The sequence below is a fragment of the Amblyomma mixtum genome, chromosome 3 (genome assembly GCF_055824585.1).
Source record: "Amblyomma mixtum isolate Tamu chromosome 3, ASM5582458v1, whole genome shotgun sequence".
NCBI lineage: Eukaryota > Metazoa > Arthropoda > Arachnida > Ixodida > Ixodidae > Amblyomma > Amblyomma mixtum.
In genome coordinates, this window is record NC_143014.1 from 232,959,181 (window position 1) to 232,983,325 (window position 24,145).

The 24,145-nt window shown below is 45.3% G+C and overlaps 1 protein-coding gene across 1 annotated transcript; it reads left to right on the forward strand.

Annotated features, from left to right (window-relative positions):
- Positions 1–422: 422 nt before the first annotated feature.
- On the forward strand, positions 423–22,663 carry LOC149354022 (tudor domain-containing protein 7A-like). The gene is made up of 11 exons (XM_089575906.1): positions 423–596; positions 2,429–2,569; positions 2,927–3,100; positions 4,281–4,376; positions 5,125–5,237; positions 10,708–10,936; positions 12,730–12,849; positions 15,322–15,426; positions 16,582–16,698; positions 18,212–18,373; positions 22,136–22,663. Exons 1-10 carry the CDS (start codon positions 423–425, stop codon positions 18,323–18,325), a joined length of 1,383 nt encoding a protein of 460 aa, XP_089432032.1. The 3' UTR covers positions 18,326–18,373; positions 22,136–22,663.
- The last annotated feature ends 1,482 nt before the right edge of the window (positions 22,664–24,145 follow it).

Genomic DNA, 24,145 nt, shown 5'->3' on the forward strand with positions numbered 1-24,145 from the left:
TTGAATTGGGTTGTAATTCCTTTGTAAGTTGTCACTTGCTCCTTGTCCGCGCTGAGCTCGGGATAGCGCACCTCCCGGTTCCCGGATGGTTCGAATGGGCGTGGACCCAGATCATTATTACCTGGCGGGTATTGGAGATATTTATGTCGTGTATAGTGGTTGAGTGCGGGCGCGAGAGATGGCGCCACCACCCCGTGTGGGGACTGGGGTGAACGCACGGAGTGGCGGGGAACGAGCGCGGGCAGTTGCCCGGTGGCCGGCACCATGGTTGGTGCTAGGGCAGTGCAATAAATGTGTGTGTGCTGTTAACAATGGTCGTCATTCCCTCGGTAACGCGACATGGTGGCAGCGGTGTGTCAACGGTGAAGTGAACACGGAGGACGACCGAGTGGTGAGCGACCACGCATCAATCAGCCTTCAGCATGCCTGACGAGAGAGGAGAAGACACCGCACAAAGGGCTGCCGCAGCGCAGCATGAAAATGGCGGGAACTTCTTCAATCCCTTCGGCATCGAGCTTCCCGAAAAGCTGGACTTCCGCGACCCAGCGGATTGGAAACGCTGGTTGTTTCGTCACCTCCGTGACGAAACAACGCAAGTGAACACCTTCTTGTACGCGATGGGGAAGGAAGCTGAAGATATTTTAGCGTCACTAAAGTTGAGGCGCTCAAATGGCGAACTATCGCGTGTTGCGGAAATAAACGCGCCCCGTAAAATGCTTCTTTCAGTAAACGGGCGCATTGTTCGAGCTCAAATTTCGCATAGAAATGGCATTTGGTCGGCAAAATTGTTTAAAACCACGTTTGCTTGGGGTACTTACCTGATTCGAACAGATATTCACATCGTCTGCGGCGACGACGAAGGAAATTAAGCTGGTCTGTCAGCTATCGCACCGGTGGCGCCATCTCGTTTGTTGGTCGTGAAGAATCAGCAAAGGAGGCGGATCCGCGGAGTTTTGAAGACGCTCTTTCAACTGGTTTTTTAATGGTCACAGAAAACTTAGCTTGGCAAAATTAAGTTTTCAGCAAGTTAAATTGTTTGCCAGGGGAAAAGTGTCTGTGTCCGCATGTTCTGCCACGTGCACGTGCACCATGTCTTTCTGAATTGAAAATCTCTCGTGAAGGTTTTGTGCCCGAGCATTTTTCTGTCCGTATTGCATTGTTGAGGCATGTTTTTGGTGATAGGGCGGACGGTTAAGTGCTGTGCACGTATCTTGGAATTGGCAAGCTGTACAAGGTGTGTGCGCATATTACCGTATTTACTCGCATAATAGGCACATAATAGGCGTCTGCTAGCAATGTGTGAATACAGTATTGATCACAGTGCGAAGTTCGGGGTGCGCCTGTTATGCGCGGAAATAAAAAAAAAACCGGTTTTTCGCGACCGAATTGGGAATGCGCCTATTATGCGAGTGCGCCTATTATGCGAGTAAATGCGATATCCCCACTCGTTGCGCGTTGCGCGAGCAGCAGTCGCTCTATCGGCGCGATGTGAAACTCTTCTCCACGTTTATCACATCGAGTAACGCTGATTTATGTAAGCATTTTAAGTGTTATTTCACGTGCGTATGTATCGTATTTTGGTTTTTGTTCTGCAGTGTCATTTTCATTCTTGCGAAAGCTACATGTAATGAAAACCTAGATGTAACGAAGAACCTTGGACTTTTTTGAATTTCGTTATAACCAGGTTTAACTGCACATGCCTTAGTGCACACCTATACAGCAATTTTCTTTGCTTATGGTTTCCATTACCGTATCCAGAGGATACCACCTCATCCTTTACCCATTGTATGGCAATGACCGGAGTTCTTCCGCCCAGGTACTGACGACCTGTTCTGTGTAGACTACTTGCTAAAGTGCCACAACGTGTTCTCCTATTGCTGGCTGAGCTTAACCATTTCGTCAAATGAGGAACACGATGGCAGGTTGGCGGATAGATAATAACCATATTAACTCGTGTAAGGGCAGCACTTTTATTTTATTTAAATTCGGTTATTAAATTTGAAGGTGCAGCTTATCTATTATATATTTGAAAATGGGGATTATTACAAGAGATTATACGGTAGACTTCCCCATGTTGCTTTGCGGTTGTTTGGTAATGGGAACTTGCCGATACAACAGGTTCACACTTTATTGTTCTGCAAATCTCATTACCTCGCTTCAGACTACTGCTGCCTCCAGAGATTCAGTGCATGATGTTATTTCCTGGCGATGTCGGCTTGGTGCATTTGTGCATGTTTTAATGGTGTTGTTAGAGCAAAGATATGCCAGTTACTTTTGTATGTATTTGCCAATGGTGTTTACGTGAAGTGCGTTTGCTGTAGTTTAATGGGAGTCACCATGCAGGGTGGTCTACCATTAGGTGCGTGCTTGTGTGCTCCCTGTGCTCCACGGGAGCAAGATGACTTCATATGTCTGAAAATTTCTGCAGAATGATGATAGTGTGCCGAGTGACCGCAGCTCTGCAAGGAGCTCTACAAGCGCGCCGTGCCGAATCACCGACTTTGTCGATGTGTTCGTCACCTGTGTCACAAGAACGGACAACGTGTTCTTCAGGTTCATCGACTACGACGTAAGTGTAATTTGGAGTTCTCTCTGTAGTTGATGTTGATCTGAACTGTACATAACACTGCCGAAAAGAGTTGCTGCGGGCTTTATTTTACGATAAATGTAAAGGACTGGGTGGTGGTCCGGGTTGCTTGGTACCGAAGGTGCAGTTTGGCCTTCAGGCCTGCTTGCTCGTCATGTGAAAGTGTGCTATTTTTACCCCAAGCTTGCATCTTGCAGTGTACTTGAGAAAGAGTTGTGTAGCGTGTTTACACATGATGCACAGGAGTCACCACTGGCATTGCCGTGTTTTGCCTCTCAAAGGTCAACAGACAGCCATTCGGTGTCACAAAGAGAATGTGCATTGTGTTAATTTTGACAGGCGCAGTACAGCCGGCTTCTGCAAGACATGGATTCCTTCTACAATGGCCCAGCGGGAATAGCAGCCGTCCGGGGCAGCGTCGAGGTTGGCCAGGGAGGGAAGATGTATGCCACATTGCACGAGGGGCGCTGGCTGCGAGCGCAGGCTGTTGCTCTCCACGATGAAGGACAGAGGGTGAGAGAGCTTAACTCTTGGGCGGCTTGGCTGCTCTTCTCTGTTGTTCCTTAAAGATGTGCTGAAGAAAGGCCCCCCTCCCCCATATCTCTCTCTTGCTCAAGATTTCGGCTGCAGGCGCCTGAACAATTTGATTTAGAGCCCAAAGCAGGTGTGTTCTTTGTTGGCTGCGTTTCATATGGTGCCGTGCCACTACATCGGGGTTCATTTTGTTATAATGAAGGGCTTACTTTGTGTTACGAAGACTGCTCTGCAGTAAAATTCTAGAGAAGACTTAAATTTTAATTCTTGATCAGTACACTGGAACTTTCGTTTTTTACCTCTGAGCACCATTTATTGAAATAATTCTCTGGTTTGGCTACTTCTAGTTACCGAGCGCTTACTACTTTCCTGCAGCAAATTTGTGTAGGAAGCTTGCCAGCACATGTGCAGCTGCAGTGCAGTTGGAAGTTGAACTGTTCACACGAGCGCCATGCGTTAAGACGACAAAAAAAAAAGAAGGCAGCTATTTTTGCTGCTAATAGGCTTGGGCAACATGCTCGTAGCCTTCAATTACAAAAGTATCGCTTGGTGTCAATGTTAGTGTAGGAGCACATCAGTACATAAGACTGACCCTTGCTATTTGTCTGTTGTAAAGAGGTTCAACTGAATTTAGAATGTGCACAAACAAAAAAAGGGCTCCCAGAAGATTTCAGAATTGTGACTTCACTAATAAATTTTCTAAGACCTGCTTCCCCTTTCGTTTATGTTTCTTGTGCTCATCATCATTTGCTCGTGCTCACTGGTGGCGCTCAATTTACAAGCCAGCTGTGTTGGCCTTACTAGCACGAACCAGGCATGGCACCGCATGTTGGAGATGAAAATTGCTGTAAGTCTGCAAGACCGTTTCATTCCTTCCTGGAAGCAGCACTTCACTGCTTTCGAAAGAATTCCCTGGAGCGATAGTCATTGAACATACTGGAGCATTTCAATGGGAGGTTTCGTAGTTTGGCTGAAAAAATTATTTGAAAGTGATGTTCACTCAAGCGCCATTTTCCTGCTCTACAAGACATCCTTTACTGCTTTTTTTCCATAACTGGCTTGTCGTGAGTGAGAAATGTGGTCATGGTGTTTTTCTTAAACAGGGAAAAGCTTAAACGAGTGTTGGACTGATTGACATTCCGCTCATCTCGGGTTGCAGGTCGAGTGCTATTTCGTTGATGAGGGCATCACCAGCTTCTTAAGACCAGGAGCCCTTTTGGAGTTGGACGCTGCCTTTGCCCTGCTTTCTCATCAGGTGAGGGTAATGCACATGGTGACAGTGTCTCCCTCGGCGAGTCGAGCTCAAAGGGGACCGAAATATGTTCGAATGTTGCAAGGTTGCAATTTACAAGAGCCTTTTCAAATCTTTCGCAGTTCGCAGGACCAAAGCACCAGGTGTATTGCACGCATCAGTCTGGGTTGCAGGGAAAGCTTTTGGTTCGGCCCTTGGAGGGCTTTTTGGGTTCCCCTAGCACTCGTATACATGCATACCTCAACCCTTGCCTCTCCTTCACCTACTTTATTTCGGGGCTGACTGTTTTGAAACTGCTCATAGTAAACTGTTGCAGTGTACAGCCAGTCGTAGAATTTGGACATTTCTTGACGGGCCATGCAGCTCTGCCACGTTAAACAGATAGGGATGGAAGCCAGGAAGACGTCGGGGTTCCCCAAGGCCAAAAAAGATTCAGTACGCCTCGCATGTAACAAGCTTTATTTACTTGACACCCTTTCGTGTTTTATTTGCCGTCGAATTTTCAGTTACGATGTTTAACTAGAGTTAGAGCATCTGGCGGTCAAACATCTCTGGTGTGGCTATTGCTGATAAAAGGAATAAGGGACCAACTGCATTGTGTGTTCAGAATGTACTGTCTGTCTGTCTTAAACGACGTGCTCTATGGGCTTGCTCTGAGAGGCCGACCTTTGTGTAGGAGAGGGATTTTGTGCCGACGTGGGTGGTGGTGAAAAGCTTTGACATTCTGCCATGTTCTCTTTGTTGCTTGCAGGCAAAGCCGTGCCAGCTTGCCGGGCTTGCTGGGTATGCCGACTGTGATGGTGCTGCAGATATACTGAGTGATGTGCTCCTGGGAAAGACTCTGGTGGCAGAGATCATAAATATGTGAGCCAGGGACTGTGGGCAGTGCAGGCTTCCTGTTCACGCATTTATTTGCGCGTGCATTTGTGCATGTGTTTGTCTGTTATTTACATAGGCATGTGACCTCAGTGTGCCACGATAGCTTTAAAAAATAATCTTTACTGTTGTGGTGTTCGCTGTTAAGTTTCCAGAAGTAATCAGATTGTGGGACGTACTGTGTGCTATTGGCTTTATGGCAAGGAGGAAACAGAGGGGGGGAATAAGGTCTTGGACCAAAAATATTTATCAATGAATGCTCTGTTGCTTCAACGAACATGCATCGGAGATTCCAAATTATGTCATCTCATGCCTAGACCTGTGCGAATATTCGATAATTTCGAATATTTGGTCAAATAACAAAGTATTCGATATTTGATTCAGTCCGAATCTTTCGTGTTCTTAAATATTCATCTCGAGTCAATGTTTCTGGAACGCTTGCTTCGCGCGGTTTCAGTTTAGTCTACCATATCCTCCGGGATCGCACCGCGGCGCACACAGGCCTACATATTAATGCTAAGCAAGTCATTGTGCAGTTATGCAGTGTGTTGTGTAACATTATTGTCACGAGATTGCAAGAAATTTTACTGCAGGGAACTTGATAATTTGTATGCTGTATGTTTTTCCTTGTAGAGTTAAACCTGGTTGTGACGAAACTGAAGAGAGTCTAAGATTCTTCGTTAAATTCAAGTTTTCGTTGCATGCTGTTTTCGCAAGAAGAGTTGAAAGTACATTGCAGAACGCAAACTAAAGTAAGAAATAAATGTAGGGGAAATCACCTCGAAAGCGTGTACTGAAAACAGCGTTACTCGATGTCATAAACTCGGAGTAACGTTCGGAAAAGCCTCCGCCACCTCCGCTGCAACTTGCGCAGCGCCGCTACAAGTGGTATAGTGCCTAGAATATACTAGCCAGTATATTCTAAGCACTATACAAGTGGGGTGGTGGAGGGTGGGGGAAGGCGGGGGCGCCGCGGCTGAGAACACGTGCGTCCGCACCACTGCTGTAGACCAACCGTGGAGGCATGTGCTTCTACCCGCATGTTTCCACACTCGGTCTTTCCTTAGCTGTTGCACCAGAAAACCGACTGCGCTCTCCGCTGTTCCAGCGCCTGACGTGGGGGAGGTATTGCGCCGGAATCGCGCGAGCAACCGCGCGACGGCAACGGCCGCGCACCACTGGTGTTATTTCCTTTTTGCTATGCCCCATTTTTTTTTCGCTGGTTTTGAGCATGAACTGGTGTAATGCCACGTGTTATGACTTTTGAAAGAGAAAAGAGAAAGCGGCACGGTGTGCCAGCTACGGTCGCTCGTTGCGATATGCGCTCCTCTCATGTCAGCTTGTGCTTTATCATCACGAAACTTTTGCACAATTCAACTAAACTTGAGTAACTCAGCATTAGCTAACATATTGATGGCATAGCCACTTCTTTACTTCAAGGTCAACAGCCACGACCCCCTCGTTACATGGAGGTCTCAAATCCACGCTCTTCAATGTGGGCGGCATTGGGGAATTGAGAATGTTTGTAATATCGAGGAGTTCGCTATATGGAGGTTCGTTACATCCGGTATTAACTGTAGCAAAGAATGCAATAAAGGTAAAATTATCCTGCAGTCATTGAACTCCGTTATGGGGCATTATAGTTTCTACTTCAGAAATGGGGGAAGAGAAGCTCCTTTTCCAGCCGGTGGTGGGGATATCTGGGCTACTTTTTAAAATCTTTTCTTCCTTTTAAAAAGTTTCTTGTTTAGTGAAAGGGACCTCTTTTTTTGTTGGGACCAGTATATGTATCGATACAGGTCAACTTGAGTTCATGCTCAGCGTCTCTTTATAGGGGGGAGAGGGTCTTAGAAATTAATTTTTATTAATGAAGTCACAACTATGAAACCTTAGGGGAACATGCATCTTTGCATGCTGATTCCAAATACGTAATTTACGTCAGGTAATATTTGCCAAGGGTTTGAAAGAAGTTCTCCTGCAGGGAACTTGTTAGATTGCATGCCATTGGTTCCTTTTGACATCAAGCTATGCAATAAGAGTTGGTTTATGGTTGATGCGGTTTAACGTCCCAAAGCGACTAAGGCTATGAGAGACGCCGTAGTGAAGGGCTCCGGAAATTTCGACCACCTGGGGTTCTTTAACGTGCACTGACATCGCACAGTACACGGGTCTCTAGAATTTCTCCTCCAAAGAAATACAACCGCCGCGGCCGGGATCGAACCCGCGGCTTTCGGGTCAGCAGCCAAGCACCATAACCACTGAGCCACCGCGGCGGCCTATGCAATAAGAGTAAAATTATCATCCTGCCCCTTATACAAGGTGAGTTATAGGATATTTTAATCATCAGTTTCTTCCCGTTTGTAAAGTGGCAAATTCAAAAACTTTGTAACTCAACTCCTATGATAGGGAGGATAATAATTTTACCCTTACTGCATAGCTTGACGTCAATACAAACCAATGGCATGTGTCTTAGCAAGTTTACTGCACCAAAATTTATTGAAAGCTGTCGGTAGAAAGTTACATAATGTATATTATAAGTGCACAGGAATTTGTTTCACATAAAATTAAATTACTTATTTGGAATCAGTATGCTAAAATAGGTGCTTCTTGAAGATTCAATTTTTGTGACTTAACAAATTTTTTTTTCTAAGACCAGCTTCCCCCTTAAGCCTTAAATTTTGAGGGTGCACACAGGTCCCTGAAACCCTTGAAGAGCCTTGATTTAGAAAACTCGATTTTCAAGGCCCTTGAAAGTACTTTTTTTAACCCTTGAAAGTACTTGCTTGAAAACTTTTGTTCCAAAGATGGAAATCGCGATTTGCGCTGAAAAAGCTCGCAAAACTTGTGGAAAATAGATAATTCTTTATTTTCTCGGGATGTATACTTGAACTTGATGTTTAAAAAAAATTCTTGGAAATTTCTCAAGTTTGGTGGATGCGCATTGTGGCTGGCCACATTAAGGTGGCGTAACAGCTGGTCAAAAAGGGGCAGCCGTATTGCCATCACCGTCCATTCGGCTTGTTTTGTGTTCCACGTGCATTGGTGGTTGACTAGATGTAAATAATTCGCACTAAAAAGCGAATGCAGCAGTTGTGCAATTCGAAAGAATGCCTGAGAAATATCAATTTCAAAGTGGATGGCCGAGCCACGGCTTTTGCAAAGACTGGGTGGCACCGGGTGTAACCAATCCGCACCGAGCGAAATGCAAACCATGCGGGAAATCCTTCGACCTGGTTGCCATGGCATAGTCTGCTTTGAAAAGTCATATGAAGATTGGGAAGAGCAGCGCAAGTACGAAGAGAGCGGTGGCGGGTTCGGAGTGGGAATATTTTACTGCTAGCACAAACGTGCGAGCCGTCAGTACACCGTCGCAGTCATCTGATGTCGACAGCTCGCGCAAGGTCAATGAGCTGGTGACAGATGCGGAAATTTTGTGGACACTGATGTTAATCTCATCCGACTGCTCCTACAGATCATCATGCGAAGCAGGCGTGCTGTTCAAGCCCATGTTTCTTGATAGTGAGATTGCTAAAGGCTTTTCATGCAGTAAAAAGAAATGTGCTTATGTGACTTTTTATGGCCTCCAACCCTTTTTTTCTCTCATCGCTGCAGAGAGATATAGACGGGTGTGAAAGCTATGTCGTACTTTTGGACGAGTCTGCAATCAAGTGCCTGCAAGAGAAGCGAATGGACATAGACATAAGATTTTGCGGTTCGCCAAAAAATGTGGTCACAAGATACTGCACATCTGTGTTGATTGAGCATTCGACGGCCGGCAACATACAAGAAAAGTGTTGAGTTCCCTAGAACCTTTGCCACTGGCGAAGGTTCTTCATATCTCTAAGGATGGACCCAATGTGAACCTGCAGTTCTTCAAAATGCTGCATTCTCATTTACAGGAAAACTATCAAGTCCAGTGTCTTGGCTTGGGTACCTATGGCCTCCACACAAAACACAAAGCCTACAAAGCAGTCATCACAGCAAATCAGTGGGGACTTGACACTCTTCTTGTCCAGTCTGCGTGCACTCTTTTGATGACGCCCCAGCAAGAAGACAGGATTTTTCAGCAGTCACTGGGCAGGCAAAGTTCCGCCTAAGATGTGATACCCATTGCTGGATTGAGGATGTGGTTGTCGTTGAGAGCTTTGAAAGTGCAGAAATACATAGACTCTACAAGGAAGAAGCAAGCCTGCCAAAGACTGTCTTTTAAGGACGTTGTTGAATTCGGCCGGGACACAATAGTGGCGGCAAAAGAGGCATCGCAGCGAGTAAGTGGGGACTTGACACTCTTTTGTCTGGTTCCTCTTAGTGCTGCTGCCACACTGAAACCTTTCTTGATGGAGTATCAAACCAAGAAGCCCATGTTATTTCTTCTGGCAAGAGGCTTAGAAACAATTGTCAAGAAGTTAATAAAAAAGTTTATGAAGTGCTCAGCATTACTCTCCTCAGCAACAGTAATTACCGGCTTGCTGTAAATTGATATAGGGGACCTGAAAAATCATGTGCCCCTCGAAGAAGCGGACCTCGGTTACAAAGTCGTACAAATAGTGAACAAGAGCGAAGCAAGTGCAAACGATGTATTTCAGTTCAGGGTGGAATGCAAGCAGTTCCTAGTCAGTCGATGGGCGATGGACAGACCAGCAGCGAGACATGGTACTTGCAGAGTACACTGAGCTGTTACAAGAGCAGAAACATCATCTGTGGCTTTTGAAGAAAGCCAGCTGTTTAGACACACTTTTTAGTGAGCTTTTGAAGTTCACTGCTTATGCAGAACTGTGGAAGATTGTAAAATTTGTTGCTTGTGTTGAGCCATGGTGAGAGGCTTCAGCGTAAACAGACAGATCTCTGTAGAGAACTTGAAAGGCGTGCCCTACATCCCGCAACGAATTTTGTGTGATGAAGTGGAAAATTGCCACCACAAAAAATTTGAGGAAGTCCGTATTAGCTGCAAGGCTTCATTATATTCCTTAGCTGGAAGCCCAGAAGAAGCAGGAACTAGAACGTGCTGAGCAGTCAAAAAGGCGGTGCGCTGAAGCCCAGCTTGACAGTCTCACCATAAAAAGGGAGACCCTCGAAGCAGCCTTTAGTGTCCTGAATGCATCAGCAAATGACTATGCTGAAAAGGCGGAAACAGGTAATCTTCACCTTGAAAGGTCTTGAAAGGTCTCTTGACTTTTCCTTGCCATGCATTGGCCATTTTGTGCAATAAACGGGAAGGTTATATTTCCTTAAATATACTGTGTCGCAAAACAACGAAATAGAGCTGTGTAGTAGGTCTTTGAAAAACTTCTAGAAAGGCCTTGAAAGTTCTTGAATATCCTTGAAGTTTTTTTGTGTGTACGCTGTATGAACCCTGCTGGTGTTTTTTTTAGCTACCTCCAGTATTTGTATAAGAAGCTGCCTTCTCCTTCTTGCGAACTCGGCCTCTTCTGCCCCCTTGTTCTTTCTGGTGCTGCAGAGAGGAGCCGTTGTCCGTGGTCATGCACGAGACTTGGGATCTGGAGGACGTCGACCTCAACAACATAATCTTCCAGCGGCTCACTGGTCCGAAGCTGCCTGAAAAGGGATGCTTGGGCCGCTGTCATCTGAGCCACATCCGATGTGATGGACTGATCTCTGTCCAGATCTGTGGCCCAGGACTGACAGTCCTAAATACGTTTATGAGTGCAGTCAACCGTTACTGGAAGGTGAGGGTTCCATGCGCCTTGACACTTTCTAGGTCAACCTGCATCTCTGAGTGGGAGAGTTTCTAGTTTGTCCCACATGCATGCAGCAAGGCAGATTCTGCATTCTGACCTCATTCCTTGTTCATTCATTTATTTGTGATTGAATCTCTTTTTCGCTTTTGTCATGTTCGTTTGTTGTTTGCAGTTGAACGCCACTGTTGAGTTTTTCACAGGACTGCAGAAAAACAAAATTGAGTCTACTGTGGTAGCCTGTAATGCAGAATTGGAGCGCAGCTCTTCACACGCCACCCGCACCGTTACACTGCTAGCCACCCTACGCGATCTTCCCGTGCCAGCCACCCTCCACAGCTTTCACCGTTGCAGCTGGCATTTCATTCTACTGCTTCCTCCCGACATGCTTTCTGTCATACGCCATAACACACCACCTGTCATGTGGGATATTACACTGACGAAGATGCGGAACGCAGGAACGGGTGCCAAAGAGCTGCGCTCTGAAATGTTCCGGCCAAATGATGTAGTAGCCAGAAAGTTCGCTTGAAAGAAACTGAAGAGCGCAGCCATACTTCTTGCATGTTCAAGTTAGGAGTGGACAACTCTGCACGTTCGTGTTGACGAAGCTTGAACAAACGTTGGCAGTTTTTTTTCTGTGCTTAACCAGCCGAGTGAGGAAAGCTTGCACACAAATGTGCGAGAGGTGTAAGAACGAAATTACGCGGTCCCCAAATGGCGTTGGCAGTCCCGAGAAGATATCCACCGGCCGATTCCTCCAAACGTCATGCTGGAAATGTGTGTATGGTTGGGCTATCGGCTTGCTAACGTTTGCGCGTTCCTGCAGCAGCCCATTGTGAGTTGTTGGGTGCCTGTGCTCCATATCTTGTAGATTTCGCCAATGTGTCTGTCTGTCCAGAGCCTCTCTGGGTGACCTTGAGTTTGCTCGGGAAGAGCAACCCGAGTCTCGCAAGCCCCACAGATGACAGCACCTGCCATAGAAGGGCAGTGGCGCATCACTTGACCACTGCACCACTGTGCCAGGAGTGCTCGATCTGTGACTGTAAAGAAGGGAACGACCAATTCTGCACATATGGGAACTAACACATTTGCGCTGCCACGTCATGTCCTTAAAGGGAAACTGCATAGGTTTTAGAAATCAATGAGCTTAAGAGTGTTGAATGTGTGAAACTTGCAGGTAAAGCATGCGAAATCTTGTTGAGCTAGCACATGAAATAGTAAAGTAATCGCCGATTAAAATCCGAACGCCCTTCAAGCTTCTCCGCAGCACACAAAGCCCAGTGGGGGGCGCATGATGACGTGATCGAAGGTATCTGTACATTTCCAACGCACCAAAGCCTGCTTTGAAGGAAAAAGACCAACACCTCTGAAGGCATATCCTACCGAGATTGTAGTGTCCAATGAGTCTGGGCAGGGTGTGGCTGACGACAGCGGTAAGTTGAAATCATACCTTCCGTGACGTCACGCTGAACGAAATTCAATCGTCGATTACATCACTATTTTAAATGCTAGTGCAAAAACACTTGGCGTGCTTTACCTACAGCCTATATAGATTTTAATCTTTGAATATCGCGAAATTCTGAAAAGAAAAGTGGTGGAGTTGCCCTTTAAGGGGGAGCTCAGGTCCAATTTCGCCAGATATTTATCTGGAGCCTGCTTGACCTTGAAAATCGAACCTCGAACTGAAGCCGAAGCGAAGACCGAAGTGGCAGTGGACCTAATTCTCATTTGGGCTAACCGCACTAAATCATCTGCCATTTTTTTCTTTCTATTAATATTTGCAGGGAACGAATGAAGCAGTAGAGAGCCCTGAATTCGGCAAAGTCTATGTCTGCCGGTATAGGGTGGACTCAAAATTCTACAGAGCCGTGCTGGCCTCTCCCGACCCGCTCCCGTCTGGCGAGGTATGTTCTGGCAATCCTCTCAGTTGTGGGCCTCCTTGTCACCACTGCCTTTATAGCAGTGTCCGTTCACTTCTCTTGACTGTTGTGGGAGCCCACAGGGGCTTAACAAAAAGAAGTCAAGGGCACCGAGGACAACTTCATCTGAATTTTGTCCTGGCCTCTGGGATCCGTGCCCAAAAAACTGTCAACACTTTGCAGTTTACTTACAGAATCGATTGGTGAACACAACACCGGTGTAAATTTTTGAAAAGGTTTTCTAGGTTATAAAAGCCCAGTTTTCAGTGAAAATGGAGGTGAATTCTAGAGGCCCATGTACTGTGCGATGTCAGTGCACGTTAAAGAACCCCAGGTGGTCGAAATTTCCGGAGCCCTTCACTACGGTGTCTCTCATAGCCTGAGTTGCTTTGGGACGTTAAACCCCATAAACCATAACCATAAACCAGAGTCTTTCTTTTTGGAGCGCGGTAATCGATCGATGCACAGTTTCCTTTTGGCGCAGATCTCGCAGGCCAGACTACCCTGCCCTTCAATTGATTATAATATGTCTTCAGTGTTCCTTTAAGAGTGGTGCATTGTGTGGAGCAATTCATTTCCGGAAACCTTAGTGTCCGTGACAGGGTCACAGCTGATGTGAATTGCGGGTGTGGTAAAAATTCATAAAATTCACTGGAGTGCATCATATACGACATTGAGAGGTCTAATTTGCAGGCATCTCATGCACATGTGCCTTGCACACAGGTTCTTGGTCCGAAAACGACAAATCCAAACTACGTTTTACACAAAGCAGGCAACGCTGCCAAAGCTGGTACGTTTGTTCATGCATGTCAAGTCCGCGCCCAAAAAATAGTTCGCCATACGACCCAGGTGAACACAAGCATATTTCATTGCGACAAATCTCGGATACTGCCACTGGCAGCCTCCTCCACTTAGTTCTACCTCCTAACACATTTTAATCCTGAGACTCGAGAATTCGAGAAGCAAGGCTGATATGCGGCGGTATGATACGCAGCTGGTAGGGTGAATCGCTCGGACTCCATCCGCGCCTAAAAAGTAGTCCGCACTCGATGAAAATTATGGACACAGGCCCCGAACACTGACTGCCTCATAGCTATAACCATGATTTTCAGTGCTACCATTTCGCTTTATTTCGCTCTTTGTTTTCATCCAAACACAGACGCTTTGAGAAGAAAGAATGATAAGAGGCGGAGCAACATGGATTCGCGGATGCTCTACTTCTGCAGCGTCTGCAGCGTTGTCTGCTATGTATGAAAGAAACGGAGTATATATGTGGGGCATATGGCAGTGAGCTCATAACTTTCTGTTGTGCAAAACTTGAAATACCTAAGAAAAAGGCATTTTATCCAGTTTTTTGTCTAGCTCATTATCTTTGGAAGACGACTGCAGGAGAATATGCCGTAGTAGATCCTTCATGTGTCTTAAGGTTCCTAAAAGAAATGTATTGAATAAATTGTAGGTACCTTAATTCCAATTCTAATGCGTGTCGGTTCGTAGCGAGCTTTCAGATTTGCATCCGATTGTTACGCGCATGCTATTTCGAATTTCATTTTGAATACTGTATTGGAAACTTCTAGTCCTTTAACAGAACTGAAATTTGTCATGGTGCGTCCAATGTGTGATAGTCATAGCTGCCTGTGTACCTTGAAACCCTGTGAAACGATAAGTAGATGAATGCATCGCAAACCCATGCTTCAAAACTGTGGATTTGCTTAGATTCACCTCTGAGGCATGAACGTGAGCCTCTTTTTTTATAATGCAAATTTTGGGCGGTGCACAAATTTTTCTGAACATGAGATTTGTGTCAATGTTTTTTGTAGCTGGTGCTTTATCTGATGCCCTCAGGATTGCAAAACTTAATACAATCCGGGTATATCGAACGATTGTAGCGGCACTCTCGCGGGTAGTTGCCGCGCGCAGAGACGTGTTGGCGGCATGGCATTGGATGCCTTCCGACAGTGTTGGCACAGTGAAACCACATGGAGAAGTAAACGCGTGGTTTGCTAGCCTTCAGTCTCCCATATTCTGTCACCATGTGACACCGCTGTCGTGTGGGTAAGGGAACTTTCGGTGCACAGCTTTGTGTGGTGAAAAACCAACCTGTCTGGCCGAACAAAACCTGGCAGCAGCCCTTGCCTGGTGTGCTTCGCTGCTGATTGGCGCTGGGGAAACCGCCTGTATTTTAATTTTAATGAGAGATTCTTCAATTGATAGTGTGCTGTCAACAGGATTAGACCTCTTAAGAAAAGCAGTTAATAAGTTCAAAGCGCAGTCTGCTGCGGCTGCCATGTGCTAGGCATAGCGCATGTCAAGAAGCATGTCACTGGTGTGGACGCAATGTATCTTTGAGTCTGTTTCACCATCCCCTCAGAGTCCGGCATATCCGGGACAGACTGTATGGCCTGTCATCTCGGACACTGTCCAATTCTTTCCCTTCTCTCTCTCTCTTGGTTGCAGTTCCAGCTGCGATACATCGACTTTGGAAATGAGGACCGGGTGCGCCTATCAGAGCTAAGAAACGTGGACAGTCTAGGCGACTTCCTAGTCCGCCTTCCATACCAGGCATGTTTTCAGCCCGTTTTACTACGTCAGCTGTAAAGTCTTCTTGCGACCAAAAAGCTGCTGTCTGTGTGCCCAAAGCTTTCCACCTTCTTCCACTTTACAAAAGGTCATCGTCCACATTCCAGAAGAGCCTTGTGCGAGTATTCTATTGAAGAGTAAAGTAATCAGTATTCAGTTCGATCAGAATGTTTGGTATTTGAAAAATCGAGAGTATTCGTCTCAAGCGAATGTTTCTGGAGGGCCACTTCGTATGGCATTGCTTGTCGCGATGCTTGCAGTATGCCGCCATGTACGGGGCGCGGATCCTGCAAAGGCCCCTCTTGAGGCTCTTTTTGTCTGTGGCCCCTCACACCGGTGATGATAAAGTAAACTGGTTGATGTACTATTTCTGACGTGACGACACCGCAGTGCGCACCCAGCTAAAAGCCCCAACCGCAGAGCGACACAGTTGCATTTACCGCCAGCATTGGATGCAAGTGGCGGCCGAAGGCAATAAAACTATGCAACTTCCATGCCTACCTCTCGCATGCAGTCAGGCTGACTCAAGTGCCAATCAGACTGCTGTAAAAGGTAAAACGGGCGGGTCAATGTATAGTTGGCAACATACATCTACTCTTCTAAAGACAGGTCTACTAAAATAATACGTCTAGGCCAGGCAGTGGCTGCTGGTCCGCGTCATGAGATGGAAATGACTTGAAGAATAAGAATGGGGTGGAGCATATATGGCAGGCTCTCTCAGATCATGAAAGGCAGTTTACCAATATCCCTCAAGAGAAAAGTGTACAACAGCTGTATCTTATTGGTACTCACCTGTTGGGCAGAAACGTGGAGGCTAACAACGAGGGTTCAGCTTGAGTTATGGAGAACGCAGTGAGCTATGGAGATAAAAGTGATAGGTGCACCATTAAGAGACCGGATGCGGGCGGAGTGGGTGAAGGAACAAACGCTGGTTAATAACATCCTAGTCGAAATCAAGAGGAAGAAGTGGGTTTGGGTAGGGCATGCAATGCGAAGGCATAATAACTGCTGCCCCTTAAGAGTGGATTCCAAGAGAAGGCAGGTGTAGCAGGGGGCTGCTGTTAAGCTGGGGGTCCACTACACTACTAATATGCAATTTGTGTGGTCCTAACCGTTGACTGTTGTGTGCGTGTCCAGGCGCTGCTGTGTCGGCTGCGAAACTTGTCCCCCGACGACGGCTTCCGCTGGTCTGACAGGACAGCTGCAGCTCTGCTGGACATCGTTGGCAACGATAACCCTGAGCTCCTCATCAGGGTGAGTGGCATATAACATGGGCAATGTGTGGTGCTTGCAGCATACAAGCATGCGCACACTTATGCTTTTTCTGCCAGGCGTGGCACGAGCAACGGCGAACGCACTGTGTGGAAACTGTGTGGAAGTGCCATTGAAAAAATGCCGAGACGGCAAAAGCTACTGGAGTTGGCTGATCTCTGGAGTAAAGCATTTTTTGTGGACTGCGTGGTCAAGTCGGCCATTTCTTGGAATTTTTCGCGTGTCTCCTGAGTTTTGTTATAATAGTGCTTAACTCTTTCTTACTGCGATGATCGATTTTGTATGTTTTAAAATAAAACTCTGCGCACATGAGACTGCAGCGTTATTGATTATAATTCCTAACTAAAAAAAAAGCCGGAGTTGTATGTGTACAACTTTTCGAAAATTTACTCGCTAGATATGTTCGTAATACAATAAAATACAAGCAAAACAAAATTAAGCCGCTGCACTGAGGCTCAAGTTGATTACAAAAAAAAAAGAGTCAAATATACAAGACTGCAGATATTCTTAGCTATTATTCCTCTGATTTTCAGCTATGTAGTACATAATACACTGCACTTTCCGAGGCCTTATTTCAAGGTAAAAATGAGTGCTGTGCTACTAGAGAAAGCAGTCTCGTGAGGACGAGAACTGGAGATGACCTGGAATGGGCCGCACATTACACTTGTTCCAAGTTCTGTTCTTGTTTTTTATAGCAGAGATTGCAGTTCCCCCTTTTCTCCATTTTTTTTTGGGGGGGGGGGAGGGCTAGCGGGGTTCCATTGGTGAAAAGGTGTGGCACGGCTTTCCTCGGCATCATGATTATAAAAGTGCTGGCACATTTGGTGAAATATACCTTGGCAGCATGTTCCGAAGGTAGCTAAATATTTTTGAAAAGCATGCTTTGCTGCAGAAGTTTTGCTGTGGCAGCTATGGCTCTGTCATCGAACATGCCTGACATTCTTGGTCGGAAACTTTGAAAATTCGAAAATTGTAAGATACTCTTGTGGAAATATTCAAGTGATATTCCTCCGATATTTCCGTCAATAGTGGCGAACAGTTAAGACTGCCTTAAACCATCAGTGGGGAACGCAATTGACGGTAGCAAAGGCGTGGATGGAAAAAAAATACTGATCTGCCATTGGATGATCTGTGGATATATTCATTGTTGGGGTGAAATCTTACATGATATGGAAAACTTGCGCGTTCATAAACGGTTTCCCTCTCAAAAATGCTTTTGTCCAGAATTGTTGGGTTTCGGCTTTTGTCCTCAGCTGCTGTAGCAGCCCCGTTCGATTCGAGTGATGTGCAGGAAACAACACTTGCGTTGCAAGTATTTTTCTGTGCACTGTGAGAAGCTGCTCACTAAACAATATTGATCCACCGCCCTCCATTTCAAGGTGTCCAACGGCCAGGTGCTGCCTTTGGGCTTGGAAATGCAAATATTTGTTGCTGTAGTGGCTGTTGCATGTTAAATGTAACTATGCCCTTTGTACCACTTGTGCTCTTTGTGCAGGTAACTGCTGCAGCCACAGACGGCGAACCGGCTGTCGTGGAACTCTTCAAGCGACACCCAGAGACCAGGCACCTGACGTGCATCAACTCTGAGCTTTCCCGCGTGGCACCTTAATTTATAGTGTCGGTGTCGCACTCTGGTGGGAAAACGCAGAGTTGTGTGGTAAGTGTGTCAATGCGCTGATTTAAAACCTTTTGCAATAGGTTTGGTAGCCTTGTTTGTAGATGTACGGCCACTCGGAGCGGTCAGGTTTTTTATCATCTTCTTAACGCGGCTCCAAAACTCTCAGGACTCTCATTGAATAAAATTTGGAGGGACCCTATATATCAGAAGTTTCTTTTGCAAAAAGAGAGAGCAGAATGGAACAATATGAGCTCAGACTTCACTGCATACTCTAGCTTTCACAGCTGTTTTGCATCAGTGGTTTTACTCGAGAGGCCCTCCCCGTCGTTGCCACGCCTGCTATTTCGTATGTGTCAGGTGCCCAGTCTACAATGCACCCTGCAATAGGAGGGATTTTTACTCTTTCGCTTGCCCTGCTGGTGATGCTTCCACTCTGGCCTCCTTCTGGATCCCCCTGCAAAATTCTCCAAGTGGGCTTTCCCCGCATATGACAATTAATCGAAATTACCAGGCAGCTGGATGGAGCTCATGCTTGAAGAGTTGTGAACAGAGAGAGGGCTGTGGGTGCTAAGTATGAAACACAGCATAGCAGGATAATAGGAGAAACCATGCGCTTTCACATTATAATTGTTGGAACCGCCTCGGTGGTGGTTCAGTGGTTATGGTACTCGGCTGCTGGCCAGAAAGACACGAGTTCGACCTCGGCAGTGGCGGCTGAATTTCAATGGAGGCGAAATTCTTGAGGCCCGTGTACTGTGCTGTGCGATGTCCATGCACGTTAAAGAACCCCAGGTGGTTGAAATTTCCGGAACCCTTCACTACGTCGTCCCTCATAGCCAGAGTCGCTTTGGGACGTTAAACCCTATAAGCCACGTTTGAAGCGGCTGGTTGGATATATTGTTTTCATCATTTGTGGTGTGTGGAGAAGCCCACTTGTGGAATTCTGCATGAGGTCGAACGAAGGGCTGCAGCATCTGTGACCAGCCCACACGGCGAATGACAGATTAGAAAAGGGATGCCTTTGTTCTGTTTTGCCGAAGGTTTGAAATTGATCTTCGGATAATTGGCCAGATGTTGTGGTTTTTAACCACGGTCCGATTTATGAAAGCGTGCGGTATTTGGTCGCTGCCAAGTCTTTGAAACTTTTTTAAATAGTATTGGTTTTTCGGATTGTACGAAAACCAAATAACAGACATGTTCGTTTCGTATTGGCAATTCCGAATGTTTGCATATTTCTGCTCTTTACTATTTGCACTGCTAATTTTGCTTGCACTAAATATCGAAACCTGAGAAAAACCGCTAATGGAAACCATAAAGGAATGACCCATACCTCGATGGCCCTGAGCTTGCCCTGCTAGGTGCAGTTTCATTTGTATTTGTAGTTTCATTTACTGCAGGGGGAAAAATTTGGTTTCGTTTAACCAGATTTTTTTACATTGCCTTAATAAACTATAATCTTTAGACCAGGGGAACCCCAACAGTCTTCATTGTGTGCCAAGGGCCCTCGCCTCACTCTTCACATTCGGTCATCACAAGTGTCACAACAGGCCTGTGCTGGTTGGGGATGGATCCTCTGTGCTTTTTGCGTGCTTCGTTCACTTGTGTAAATATTTTTTCTTGCCTTGGGCAGTGTTTACTCAATGCCCATCTCTCAGTCATGCTCAGACCACTAGCCAGAAAACAAGAATGCAGAAAACTGTCACAAGAGAAACAAACGTTCCCTCATATTCGCGTATTCGATTGGCTAGGCTAGGCACGGAATCGCGTGACGTCTCCTCAGGCTTCATTGGCTATCTGCCGCTTCCAGCTCGTGCCAGCATAATTTGGAGTTTCTTTTTTTTTTAGGGAACGCCAGCCTTACTAGCCTAGTCAAGCTAAGGTCATGGGTGCTGAAATTTGACCTTCAAGTGGAAGAACTGGCGGTGTGGCAGCCACATGACATATCTTCTCTTTTTTCCTCCTTTCTTCCCTCCCCTTAAGGGGGAAGAGGGTCTTAGAAATCAGTTTTTATTAATGAAGTCATAACCGTGATATCTTCAGGAAACATGTATTTTTGCGTGCTGATTCCAAATATGTAATTTAATTTTATGTACAACAAGCCATTGTGCACTTTTGCAATATGTTAGGTAACTTTTGCTGAGAGTTTGAAAGAAATTCTACTGCAGGGAACTTCTTAGATTGCATGCCATTGGTTTCTGTTGACATCAAGCTATGCAATAATAGTAACGTTATCATCCTGCCTGTTATAGAAGGCGAGTTATAGGATTTTGAAATTGTCAGTTTCTTCCCGTTTGTGAAGTGGCAAGTTCAAAACCCTGTATATAACTCAACTTCTATGATAGGCAGGATAATAATTTTGACTTTATTGCCTAGTCTGGTATCAAGGCAAGGTAATGGGAAGCGTCCTAGCACGTTTCGTGCTGCAAAATTTATTGAAGGCTCTCGGCAAAAAATTAAATAGCATATAAGTGCACAAGGACTTGTTTTACCTAAAATTAAATTACATTTTGGAATCAGCACTCAAAAAATACGTGTTTCTTGAAGATTCCATATTCTGACTTCACCAACAATTTTTTTCTGAGACCAGCTTCCCCCCTGAAGCTGCTCGGGTGTCCACCAAGATGAGACGGTTACTGCCCCATTTCCTTTTCTCAAAAACCAAACAAAACAAGTGGGCCGCCAGTGTTCATTTGGTTTGTTGGTGTTGACGTTGTACAGTCCCTTGATTTTGATGGGAGGAAAGGCGCACAACTGGCGCCCTGGGTCAGTGGACACCTCAGTCTCTCATGTAGGTGGCGTTGGTGTCCACCTGCAAAAATCTGCCTTCACTCAATATTCCGTGCTTAGCAGTGCTAACCTCTAGCAATCATTTTTTTTTTAATTGTGAAAGATATTGGATTTCCAGTGCAAATGGGCTTACTGGCAGCAAAACCTCGCCTCAGAGTTGGCAAAGCCATCTAATGGTCCGGACGGGGTTAGCTCGGTGGTGCAGCCCGCAATTCCAGTTGTCGCGCTCAAGTTTGCACGTAGCACACGTCTCCTTGTGCTCCACACCCCTTGCATACCACCTTGCCAGCATTATAATCCTGCTTCCCCCGGTGCAGCAGCATCTCGGCAGGCTGTGCCAAGACACTGGGGACATGCCAGTGTGGGTGCTCGCAGAACAAACAAAAGCAGCCCGTAGAACCCAGTTTGAAAATCCCTGTCTTATACTAGTGCTTCATTTAAGTGGTGGTTCTATTTAATCTATTTCCGCTTATAGAGATTCTACTGTTGGTGCTATGTTCTAGTGTACGGTGATGCTCAGAATGGTTTGAAGAAATAGGCAAAGTAGCGCACGCAATCTTTATTAGCCAGACTTGGCGTCTATGTTCTCTTTACCCTGGCAAGTATGAATGAACAGAATTTGTGCAGCAAACCTTTTATCATTTGTGGAGCAATTGGAAGAGCCAAGATTTCTAAAGTCCTAGCAGGTTTGCAAAAGTTGCTTTGTTCTCATTCATGAGTTTTGGTAGGGAGCTTGATTTTTTCATGTTTCCTGTCCATGCAAATTTGTTGCAGTTGTATTTGGATGCCATGGCCAACAGTGGCAATGTACAGTACTAGTTTGTACTGGGTCATTCAAAAATAGACTCTTGTATTGCAAGATTGACAGAGGTGTTGTCATATTGCACAGAATACGACATGTTGGGCTGGTTTACCCAGTGCTAACCTCTCTGGTAACCACCTTGTTTTCACAATGGAATGTCTCCTCTGCTGGGTACCTGAAAATGGACCTCTTATCTTCTGTGTTATTTTCAGGTGGTTCCAGCATATTCTACGTGCTGAAAGGACAGATCAACTACTACCCCAGCTTCAACAGCTAGGACATTTTCAAATTTCTCTGTGGCATTTTTTTTCTCAAGCTGCACGCAGGTTTCTGTGCTTGCATGGGCATTGCTTATCTTTGATGTAACGAGGATTTTTTGTAATTGTTGTAATTATGTTGAATTTTTTGTGTGTATGTGTGTGTGCACCACCTGGATTCACAGCTAATGACGGCACATGTTTCACTGCTTCACCCCTGAGACTCTGTGATGGCTTCCGCTCCATTTGTTTTCATTGTTTTATTTTTGAGGTTTTCACAGTTTGTTGTCTCCTCTGTGATGCGCTTGTGCTCCTCTGTAGTGTGATTGCAGTTCTGTGGACTTTGCCATATTGGTCTAGGGTGTGTCGACAACTTGTTTTTGAGAGCATAAGGAACAAACAGGATGCCAGACCTTGTGATATGTGCACTTCTTGTTTCACAGGCTGGCCAAAGTGATATTTTAGTCATTCCGTGCCTATGGTGTGTATAGATACATTGCTTTAGCAACCCAGAGGTATGTGAAGCATACAGTTGGTAAGCTTTTTTTCCGTCTTGTTGGCTTTTTTCACCGCACTCAAGTACACAAAAAACCATGTCACACACTTCATTTAAGTAATGTTAGTCACCTTTTGTTTTTATTTGTGCAAATATTGAACATTGCTATTGTCATTTGCCTTTGTGCGCTTTCTATAGTCTATTCATTTGTAAAAATAAAAGCACTGTTTATCAGTGCTTGCAGGTTGTGATATTTGTTTCTTGGCTGTTGCTTTTAGCACTTCCTTACTCATTGCAAGTTATAGTAGCCATGCTGAATGTACTAAATGTTTGATTCTCGCTAGGTGTCCTGGGTAGTGAAACTTCAGCTTGAAAAGAAACGGTATAAAATAGTGCCATACAGTGGCAAGCTAGGTAAAATGCATATTATTGTAATGCTTGTATTTATTTTGAGTACATACAATTCTCCCCACTGGGCATTAGTGTATGGGGGTACGCGAAGTGAGAGACAAAAGCACTGTGAACAGATGTAAATTCATTCAAAAGACCCCGGAACAATGCAGCTAAATATAGTAACAAACGCTTAGGAAATGCTCTACAAGTCATGAAAAGGTTAAAAATTTAGGGGGCACTTTGGCTCATTAAAGTCCTGCAAGGCGAAAGCGTTTCCTGGCGCACTGTTTTCTTTATTGTCTTATTTTTATATTTTATTTTTCTTTGTTTTTAATGTTCATTTTTAGTTTCGATTGTTTTCTTATGTTTATTTTTTGCTTCTTTTCTTATTTTCATTTTTTATTTCATTTATGAGACTCGTGCATTCACTAGATGTGCCTTCATGCTCAGACCCTGAGCCTTCGTGGCGGAGCGGTAGCGTCTCCACTTCAAATGCCGAAGGCCCTGGTTCGATTCCCAGCCATTTAACACAGTTTCTTTTAAGTAGTTACGCTGAAACGCGGACACATTTGCTAACATTCCTTAGTCACGACAGTATGAGGCATTAAAGGCTTTCACCTTAAAATGTATATAAAGGGAAATAGTAGCGTGCAAAAACTCGAAGGGATAAGGAGAGCATTCAATAGCTTATGTTGCATGGCACATTGATTCATCACTTAGTCCCCGTAAATGTGTTTCAAGAGCGGCTGGAAGCTGTCATCTAATGAAACTATTGCATTTTGGAGGCTGTTCCATTCGCTGATTGTGCATGGGGAAAAATTTGTTTTAAATGCAGATGTCTGGCAGGCAATTTCAGGCGTTTTGAGGCTATGGTTTCTTCTACGGGAAATGTATGTGGGAGGTGCAAGGTAAGCGTCAAAAGTCGTTTAAGAAGACTAATGTGAAGAAGGTGCGATGGAGCTGTAGGGAATCCCATCCTAGATGCTTCTTTAACGCGCTGACAATGCTGTGACAATCATAAGTGTTTAAAATGAAATGTGCTGCATGATTCTGTATTGCTCCCAGTTTCTTGATAA

Excerpts from the sequence above, each read along its gene's own strand:
- LOC149354022 (XM_089575906.1), top strand. The coding sequence starts at position 423 with ATGCCTGACGAGAGAGGAGAAGACACCGCACAAAGGGCTGCCGCAGCG. Across the intron at positions 2,570-2,926 it reads TCAGGTTCATCGACTACGAC|GCGCAGTACAGCCGGCTTCT; the intron begins GTAAGTGTAATT and ends TAATTTTGACAG. Across the intron at positions 12,850-15,321 it reads ACCCGCTCCCGTCTGGCGAG|TTCCAGCTGCGATACATCGA; the intron begins GTATGTTCTGGC and ends TCTTGGTTGCAG.